The sequence below is a fragment of the Terrapene carolina genome, unplaced genomic scaffold (genome assembly GCF_002925995.2).
Source record: "Terrapene carolina triunguis isolate 2854851 unplaced genomic scaffold, T_m_triunguis-2.0 Scaffold30, whole genome shotgun sequence".
Lineage (NCBI taxonomy): Eukaryota > Metazoa > Chordata > Testudines > Emydidae > Terrapene > Terrapene triunguis.
Window position 1 is genome coordinate 3,448,024 of NW_020664381.1, and position 10,595 is coordinate 3,458,618.

At 42.7% G+C, this 10,595-nt stretch overlaps 1 protein-coding gene across 1 annotated transcript; it reads left to right on the forward strand.

Moving 5' to 3' along the window:
• The first annotated feature begins 2,351 nt into the window (after window positions 1-2,351).
• Window positions 2,352-10,249, forward strand: LOC113406416 (bromodomain and WD repeat-containing protein 1-like). The gene is made up of 6 exons (XM_026651196.2): window positions 2,352-2,498; window positions 2,661-2,719; window positions 2,892-2,921; window positions 3,090-3,149; window positions 6,958-7,108; window positions 10,137-10,249. Exons 1-6 carry the CDS (start codon window positions 2,441-2,443, stop codon window positions 10,241-10,243), a joined length of 465 nt encoding a protein of 154 aa, XP_026506981.1. The 5' UTR covers window positions 2,352-2,440; the 3' UTR covers window positions 10,244-10,249.
• Window positions 10,250-10,595: the final 346 nt, after the last annotated feature.

Here is a 10,595-nt window from a genome sequence, read left to right on the forward strand (position 1 = left end):
TATAGTTGGCATCACAGAGACTTGGTGAGGTAATACATGACTGGGTATAGAAAGGGGTACAGCTTGCTCAGGAAGGAAAGGCAGGGGTGGATGAGGCGTTTTTTAAACTAACATAATTATCCAAAACACAGGACTTGGTGGTGATGGGGGACTTGAACTACTCAGACATCTGTTGGGAAAATAATACAGCAGGGCACAGATAATCCAACACATTTTTGGCATGCATTGGAGATGATTTTTTTTATTTCAGAAGTTGGCGATAGCAACTTGGGGAAAAGCTGTTCTAGATTTGATTCTGACAAATCAGGAGGAACTGGTTGAGCATTTGAAAGTGGAAGGCACATTAGGTGAAAGTGATCATGAAATGATAGCGTTCATGATTCTAAGGAATGGTAGGAGGAAAAACAGCACAATAAAGATAATGGATTTCAACATGGGCAGTGGGTGGATCTCCCCTTTGGGGAGGCTAGCCCCCAGCTCCACCCCTTCAGTGGGAGTTAGGTATCTAAATACCTTTTATGATCTGGACTAAAGTACACTGTGGTGGAGGGTGAGTGCCAGCAGCCTGATGGAAATACAAAATATTTTTTGGATACTTATGGGGAATTGTGTGCTGTTGGTAACCCTAACTCAGGCAGCATAGCAAAGCTCATATCCCTTGCATAGGCCTTAAAATGTCTCAGGCTCTCCCGATCCAAACCTTATTTGTAAATTCTCATAGTGAAGCTAAAGGCATAGTAGCGTGACCAGACGTCCCGATAAAATCGGGACCGTCCTGATATTTAGGTGTTTGTCCTGCATCCCGACCGATCTTTGGTCAGGACGCAATTTGTCCCGATATTTCACTCCGCCGGCAGCACTGTGTTTTTTTTTTTGCTCCATCAGTAGACCCCCACACCCTCCATGTGTCCCAATAGTTTTTTCCTCTCATCTGGTCACTCTAAGGCATAGTGACAGGTTTCAGAGTAGCAGCCGTGTTAATCTGTATCCGCAAAAAGAACAGGAGTACTTGTGGCACCTTAGAGACTAACAAATTTATTTGAGCATAAGCTTTCGTGGGCTACAGCCCACTTCATCAGATGCATAGAATGGAACATACAGTACGAAGTTATATATAACATCTTAAGAGTTTGTATCGCAACTTCCACCTTTTCATGTTCTCTGTATGTATATATATATCTTCCTACTATATGTTCCATTCTATGCATCTGATGAAGTGGGCTGTAGACCACAAAAGCTTATGCTCAAATAAATTTGTTAGTCTCTAAGGTGCCACAAATACTCCTGTTCTTTTTAAAGGCATAGTGTTGAGAGTGAAAACTAGTACAGTAAGGGACAGTGACCTGAACATGTTTGCAAGGCAAAACGACATGGGTAGTTCAAACCCTTTGGGCTCTTCGCTGGGAACCCAGTCCAGGGAAGTGCTTGGACCATCTTGAGTTTTGGGAACCTTCAAGCGAGAAGCAGCCTGGAAGCAACACAGAGATGGCCAGGTCAGAGAAAGCCCCAGCGGCGCTAGTTTGGCACCGGCGGCTCCTGCCCTGGTTCGGGGGGGTTGGTCCCGCGGGTGGGAGCGCTCAGGGGACCCCACAATGAGGAGCCTGATTTAACATGGGGCATGGGGAGGTGCCGTTGTCGCTCGCTCCGTCACAGGGGTGCCGGGGGCAGCTGCGCCCTCGGGGAGGAGACGCGCGTTGCCCCGGCTCGGGCCGCCACCGCTCGCCCTTCCCCTCCCCGGGGGAGCCAGGTGTAGCCGGTCCGCGCTGCACGAGCGGGCGCTGCACGAGCGGGCGCTGCCCTCCCAGCAGAGCCTGCCGAGACCAGCAGGCGCCTCCTGCCCCACCGCCTGCAGGGCCGCCGGCCCAGGCCCCGCGGCCCCTGCCCGCCATCACCAGCCCACTTTGGCCGCCGCCGCGGCGCAGCAGCTGCCGGCTGCTCCCACAGGCCGGCCGCACGCGCATCTCCCAGTCCCCCTCCCCCTCCTCGCCAACGTGCAGACGCTCCCTCAGTGCCTCGTCACTCTCTTTCTTCCTACATCCCCCTCCGCGGCCGGATCTCGCTTCCCCCCACACCCACAGTAGCAGTGGCGACCCCTCCCCCCGCCACTAGCTCCAGTACCGACAGGCCGCCGGCTACTTTTGACCCGAGAAGGGTTCAAAGAAGAATACAAACATTTCCCTCCCCCACCCCAGTCTCCCCGGCTAGGGACTATTTTTTCACCCACCCCTCCCCGGCGGAGAAGACAGCCTCGGCACTGGGACGGGTCGCTCCGCGGCAATGGCGGCCGGGCCGAGGCTGAGTTAGAGCGAGGCGGGGGGAGACTCGCTCGCTCGCGGTGGGGGAGGCGCTGATAGGACTATGCCGAGCGGGGCCCTGCCCGCGCCAAACGCTGCCTGAGCCCGTGTCCTGCCGTGGCAGTAGCGGCTGGGCCGCCCCCGACATGGCCGAGCCCTCGGTCCCCTTCTCTGGCGGCGGCTCCCTGCCGCTCATTGAATCAGGTAACAGCGGAGCGCGTGAGGGAGCCGGCCGGGCGCCGCCGGTTCTGCTGCTCCCCGCCGCCGCCATCTTCCCGGTCATGATTATGAATTACAGTCGCTGAGGGGCTCCCCCGCCCCGCTGCTCAGCCCCGCGCTCATCGCTCTCCCCCGTCTCTCTTGCAGAGCTCTACTTCCTCGTCGCCCGCTTCCTGACCACCGGGCCCTGCCGGAGAGCGGCGGAGGTGAGTAGAGCCCGGCAGCGCCAAGCGCACCCGCCGCGGCCGCTGCTGCTGCCACCCAGGGCTCCGGTGCCTGGCCCCGAGCCCTGTGCAGCTGCGGCGGCCGCTGAAGAGAGGGCGAGGTTTGGTTCCCCCTCCCTAACTCGTGTGCATCTGTTTCTTCCTTCCCCTGCAGGTGCTGGTGCAGGAGCTGGAGCAGCACCAGGTCTGTGTGTGACTCTCTCTCTGCTGCCTTTCTCCCTCTCCTATCCTCTTACCTTTTCCCTTTAAGTCATTCCTCTCTTTAAAAAAAACCAAACCCCACATTGTTTTGAATTTGATCTCCCCACCCTTCCCCTTTTAATCACTCATTTTTGTTTCTTTTTCAATTTAGTTGCTTCCTAAAAGGTTGGATTGGGAAGGAAATGAGCATTGTAGAAGTTATGAAGATTTGGTGAGATTTAAAAAACAACAACGTTGAATTAGAATGATAATGTTAATGTTAGACTCTCCACTTAATAAAAAAACAGCTGTTACATTTAATTATTTTTGTATTTCACCCTGGGTTTGGGAGGAGACAGAAGGCTGATTTTTAGAAGGGGTGTTTGACTTCTTTACCTTAAACTAACAAACAAAAACATAAGGGATTAGGGGTGTTTTTAATTGGAGGATAATGTTATGTAGCATAGGCGGGGCTTCGGGTTATGCCATTTGCCCGTGTTCCTGCCTTCCTATGGGGAAGAGCCAATCTGTTAAGAGGTTTCATTTCTGTGTTTCACTCGGAGACTTGTTAAGCAGGTTTTGATTGGACGGTATTTATTTTCTATTTGGTTTCCTGCATCTGCTGCTTTCAACAGATTAGGAAACAAAATCACTGGTACAGAAATTGGGGGTGGGGATTTGTAGTGGCGTCTTTCTGATTTACTGGCCATACTAATCAAAATGTTCCGAAAGATGCCCTTTGGCTCAGGGCTGCACAACTTGTGCCAAATTAATTGCACTAAATGTATTTACAACAATTTCAGAGTAGAGATGTAACTGTTCCTGGTATTCTATTTTACTGTTTCTAAAATACTGCATGATAATGTGTGGCTATGTGGATACAAACTAAAGGGAGGACAGCATCAATAGGAAGTCTATAGTTCAGTTTATTTATATTACTTTAAAAAGTAATATAAATTAGCTTGGAGTGGTTAGTTCCAAGTAATAAACCAGCCTCTGAGTTCCTCTGCTAATCTTTGGAGTTTTACAATCAAATTCTGTTTTTTTCTCATGTTTTTCCATACTTTGACAAAGTAAAGTGGTATGTGACTGAAGGTACGGGGAAAGAGTGAAATTGACTACACACAATTAAAAAAATGTGAAAAATGTAGATATACTTTTAAAAACAAAAAGGTAGCCACAAATGTAATTTTGAATTTGACAGTTCCCTTATTTGAGCAAATGTATGTAGTACTGCTTTAAATCAGTACACTGAAGGACCAATCCTGCTCACTTTACTTGCATGAAGTCAACAGGATTACTTTCCAAGATCTGGCCTAAATTTAGGTAAGCACAGAAAGTTTTCTTGTGAAGGATGTTACGTAGGCCCCAATTCTTCTGCAAATGTGGTGCTGGCATATTCCTATGCTGAGTCTCATTGACTTTGGGGCTTCATGCATCTGTCTGTGCATGTGATTTCCTAGGATTGGAGCCTTTGTGTATGTGTCTCCCTTCTCCCCTACAACAACAAAAAAATCCCTGTCTGTGCTGTTAATAGTTTAGGTTATCAAAATTTCTGCTTTTTAACATTTTTTTACTTTGCCATTTATGCTGTTTAGGTACTTTTAATTGTCTAAGTGTAAAAATAGGCTAATCAGTTTCATTCTTTTGGGTTTGGGTTTCAGGGACAGCTGGCAAACATTTAAGGCCCAAAACCAGCAATGTTGAGCATTTGGGTGTATTCCATGTCAAACCAAGTACTCATTACAGAATCTGAGCCTGAGCTTAAATAACTGCTGTCACGAAAACTCAAAACCAACCATTTTTTAAAAAATAATCTTTTATTAGGCTTTTTAAAACTTTTTAACAAGACTTACATTGGGTATACGAAGGTAGTATCTCTTTTTATAAGCTGTATTTCGTAAATATACTTGAAGGGGAAAATTAAGCTTTCTACTTTGAAGCATCTTGATCAGTACTCTTGTATCTCTTTAGAGGATGTGGCAAACATTCTTCAATAAATGATGAAAAGATTTAAGTATACTTATTGATCTACCAAATATTGTTTAGCAATCAGTCTTAGTAACATAATTACTGTATTATACATTCAGTTATGTTTCAGTGTTCAGTAACACGGACTCTTTCACTAAATTCATTTCTCAGGTTTTCAGATACTGAAAGTAATGTATAACTTTATTTCAGTGTCTGATTAATCACATTTTCTTTTCAGGCCAAAACCAGTATAAATGTTATGGTTTTAGAATTTTAAAATGACATTACTTACAGTACTGGATTTTTTTTAAGCTAATTTAATTAATGTCACTGACTGTCACTAATAATAAATAGTAAAAATCCCATTTAGTTGTCCTGTTTAAGTTCTGCTTAATACTTGTATTTATGTCAATTAAGTCACCTTAACATTAAGTGAGTTCCACTTTCAGATTCTTAGTGCTGCAGTATTTGGGTTTTAAACACTGCTGGGGATTTCTTAAAATTTCAATGTAAATAATCATTTTTATTTTTAAATTACAGAAAATTTTCTATTGGTCCTAAGTTTTTATTTATTTATTTATTTTAAACTTTAACTTTAAGGCAGGGATCGGCAACCTTTGGCCCGCGGCCCGCCAGGGTAAGCACCCTGCCAGGCCGGGCCGGTTTGTTTACCTGCCGCGTCTGCAGGTTCGGCCGATCGCGGCTCCCACTGGCCGCGGTTTGCGCCGCTTCCTGCCGCCCCCATTGGCCTGGAGCGGCGTGCCAAAGGTTGCCGATCCCTGCTTTAAGGTAATTTGGGTGTAATTTAAGTTGAGTTTGTCCTTCTTAAATATACAGAAGTCAAGGCACTGGTTTTGGTTCTCACAACTATAACTCATCCCCCATCTACGTATGAAACATGTATGCAGATTAAGACAAGTACTTGCCAAATGAGTGTACAGCAATAGTGTGTGGGGGTCTGATTTTTACTTTTCTGGTTATGGGGCAGCCTGAGCCTCAAGTTAAGGTTGACTTATTGAGATTTTGATATTTTTATCTTATGGGCACACTAATTCATACTTATAAACAAAAATTTGGCCAATTTGTGGAGGCTGTGGAAACCCTAACTTTGAATATGTGACTCCTACTCAAGTAGGTTGTCAGTCATGAAGTTGTATACATGTTTTTTGCAGTGAACTTTGAAAAAATGAAAATATGAGAAATAAAATGTGCATGCATTTTTGGTTGCAAGATGCTGTGCTTGTGTATACTTGGATTCTAAATTAAGTATATCTGAGAATCCTTTGTGAGTGGGTAAAGGACGTGATCTTATTCCCCTAAGATGTCTGTGGAAGCTTTGGAAGGTTTGCCACTGAATTCAGTGAGAGTAGGATTGTTTGCTGCATTTCATAGTTTCCTTGAAGAATCCAATGCTCTTTCCAGAGGAGCTAGGTAGATGACTTAAGCCTTAAGTGATGTCAGTGGACTACAACTTTCCAGTTTGTACAACTCTTAGTCAACATTGCCAATTATATTCATTTGTCTCCTGCGTTTGACCATAACATAATTTTTTCTGACTTACAGTAGACAAAAAATGAATCAAGGAGCCTTAGTATTTTTGTGAAGTGTTGGTTAAATCAGACAAAAAATAGTGAGCATGAGACATGATTATATCATGTAGAATTGAAACACTGAAATTTGTGTGCATCTGGAGCAAAGTGGTGGTGTTGCTTATGCTAAAGCTTTACTCTTAACTGTGGTAAAATATCTTTTATGGAAAATACTGAATATGAGAGGGTGCTCCAGTCTGAGCCATTTGTGTGAAGTCTGTATTTTCTATAGTAAGATGCTGATGTATAGTAGGTCTCTCTACAACAGCTTTCCCATTCCTGGATAATTTTTAAATTTTAAAAGTTTAAAGTTTAAAATTCATTACTGTAAAGATCAGAGTTTATATAACTGATTCTGCTCTATGAATTATATAATATAAATATTTAGGCACTTCTAAATGTTAATGTAAATACCGACATACATAGGATCATCTATTTTAGATATGCCATATATTTGTTTTAAACTTAAATTCTTATCAGGTCTTATCCAACAAACATGTGGCTCCAGATCATTTGTTGCAAATTTGCAAGCGTATTGGCCCTATACTGGATAAAGAGATTCCACCCAGCATTTCAAGAGTGAATTCCTTACTTGGTGCAGGGAGGCAGTCATTGCTACGTACAGCGAAAGGTATTGTTTTGTTTTATTAATTATTTAAATTTTTGCAATACAGTGGGGAGTGGGGCGGGAAGCCTGTCCAGGGGTCTGAGCGCTATTGCCATGTATGAAAAGTAAACCCTGCAAATTTTCCAAGACTAGGAGGGGAAACTGAAACAACCCTGGCCGCTAATATTAGCTATCGGCACACAAATAATCTGCAGTCAGCTCACTCCTCCTGCTCTGAAGATCAACAGATTTCGGCTATTTTGGACTAAGAATGGGGACAATGAATTGCAAAATTCAGACCACTGATAGAGAGTACTCTCTTAGCAGCTCCCTTTGTTTAATTTAGACTAAGAATGTTCTTGTTTGAGCACCTCCTCTGACCACTGTCATAGGGAATATCTTTGAGAAAGGGATGGGCTTGAATAGAAAGGGCCCAAGTCAGTTAGGGCTTTATAGGTCAAAAACAACAGACTGACTTCACCCATAATCCAATAGAGAGCGAATGCAGATATCTCTCACCTTGTCTACCTAGTACTTTCCAAATACTTTGCCCAGTGCTTGGATAGGGGCACAGATGAGGGCTAGCTTGCTGATGTTCAATCCAGATAAAGTGGAAGTGATGTTGGTAGGATGAGGGGAAGCAACTGGAAGATAAGTCAGTGATTTGTATGTGTGCCTTTACTCTGGGTATGTACCTGCTGTTTGTTATGAGCGTTTGAATACTGTTGGATTCCTAGCTGCTCTTAGTGACACCAATGACCAGGACAGCTTTTTTCATTTGCACTAGACCAGGAGTTGACAGTTTCTTTGACCCACACTTTGCTAATTTGATCCATGCTTTTGTTGTTGCAACAATTTAATCTTGAGGTATGCTATGCATGGAGGTATGTGTGAAACTTCACTTAAGCCAGCTTTTTCAGTTTCTGAGCAGATTAAGGTATAGTTCCACCTCCATAAATGTAGAAATAGACACTTGGTGATTATTGCTAGATTGTGAATGTCAGGTGATGAATGTTTAATTTTTGAGCAATGGTTGCACAATTGTTTCTTTCAGAGAGGCTGGCAACTTACTTTTCCCACAGAAAGTCACGACAACCTCTCTTTCAAAGGAGAGTTCCGTCCAATGGAGGTAGCCAGAACTAATCAAGCTGTCTATGACTGAACAGATCCACTGATTGAAAATTTGTGGGTGTTATGGAAGAGGCAAAGAAACCCTCTTCTCAGTCATGACAAGATGTTTTAAAAAACACAACCTTTTGCTACCTATCAGATTGGCATGAGACTACTGTCACCAGTGCTCTATCTGTCTTTAATCCCACTTCAGTTGTTGATGGGTCATTGGTAAACATGGTGACCTGTGAGAACAAAGTGGGGGAAGAGAATGCCTAAAAGCCATTTAAGCAATAGTTGAGGACGAAATATTATAAAACCCAACCCAAACCCTTCTTAGAGTAGTTTTTAGTTGGAGTCATATCCTCCCTTGGAGCCTTTTGGAAATGCTCTGGTTTTTTATGCCTTCGTATACCATCAAGAGGTTCCTGACTTCAGCTGAGGTCCATTCCAATCTCAATTTGTGGAGATACCTCTCTGAGTATCTGCCTCAGATCATGATGGGGCTTTTCAGTGTATCAAGGCACTCTGTACACAAATGCCAGTCCCTTTTTGACTCTGCTTGTGGATCTCGAGGGATAACATGGTAGTGATCCATTTTTTGGAGTAGGAGAGCTCCTGCATTTTGTGTTTGATAGAAATGGCTCACTATATATAACACCACCAATTGTGCCAAAACCAATCCAGCAGTGTCTTCCCATTCACATTTTAGTAATACATGTGAAGTCGGGCCTCATTTCTGATCGTGGATGGTTGACAGTAATGCTAGGCTGGTGATTAAGTAATCAGTAAGACCTTCAGGTGTTTCTAGTGTATTTGTATGTGAGAGAAATTCTGTGGGGTTTGTATTATTTTTTTAACTGCATTTTATGGTGTGGACTATTTTAGCGGATGCCACTGCATTTCCCAGTTACCTCTCTTCTGCACTTCACTAGCTCCACAGTGAATGGGGCAGTGACTTTGCATTTGTTGTGAATCAGACTTGCCCCCATTTCAGCACTCGACCTGTTAAAATAAATAACTTTTAATATTGGGGAAAGTCTCCTCTCTTCTTGTAGTCAAACAGCTGACCCGTTGGCACAAATTTAAAAATAAATAAATAAATACATAAATAATAACAATAAAAAAAAAGCTGCCTTTGGGCAGAAAACAGTCCTATAAAATGTCAGCCTAAAAGGTGACAGTGTTGAAAAGATATAAAACGGGTAGAATGGAAATTCTTGTGCAACCCGATCTGCAGTACTAGCTACTTACATATAACATGTAAAAAAGTTTCTTATGGTGATATTGGATGGACAGAGTGCAGTTCTTTGAGGAGGAACTTCTCGTTTTAAATAAATCTTTAAGTGCTTTCATTGTTTTGGAAAAAGGGACCCATAATACTTTTCAAGAATAGCCTAGACACATGTGATCTTATTTTTATTATCTGTAAACTGCCATGAAGACACATGTTGCTAAAAATATATTTTGCAAAAAAACTTTATAAGTTGACTTCGAATAGCCAGAGTTATTTTGTTGCTTTATTTATAACCGCATCAATAATGCAGATAACTCAATTAGTAAATCATTTACTGTATAAATGTATCATCTGTATTTTGTGCAGAAATGAGTATGTTGGTACTTCACAAATAATTAAAGTCCTCTGAGCCTTTGGAGCAAGTGACTGTGTGTGTCATTATTAAACCTCCCTTGCCAGGACAGTATTGTAACCTGTCTTAAAACTAGGCTTTCAAACTGTTGTTGGAAAGTTTTAGGTTGAGAGGTTCTGATCTTCTTCAGCTCTTGTTAAATTTAATATTGCGGTACGAGGCCCTTTGGCAGGCTTATTCATTACTGTTTTTGCTAAACTTTGTAATGGATTTCAGAACAGTAACATTTGTTTTGCTTTTCTGAAATGTGCTCTTATGGGTAACTTTCTATACAACTAACATTGATATCAAAGATTGCAGGAATACTGTTTGGAAGTGCTCTGCTTTAGCTGCTCTTCGTAGAGGAAGACCTCCTGAAATTCCTGTAAACTATGGCCCTCCACCAAGCCTTGGTACGTAGATGATAAAATCACTTCTAACTTCAGTGTGATATGTATTTCTTGACACTTATATTCTCTATGCTTCTCTTCATATAAATAGTGATGGAAATTGCATTTAAGAACCAGCTCTAAAAGTTTACCTATAGAATCTTATATTACTTCAGTGGGGCTCTGCATGAGCACAGGGGTCCACCCATGTAGAATTCATTGCAGGAGAAAGGTGTTAGATTCTAAATGAAAGTCTTTCTGCTTTAAAAAACCCATTGTACTAATAAGCAAATAGAGATACTTATGGTATCTGCAAGTCAGTGGTGTTTGGTTAAAAGGACTCTCTTGTTTATGAAAGTACATGGCAAAATGTGAGGTAGAAGA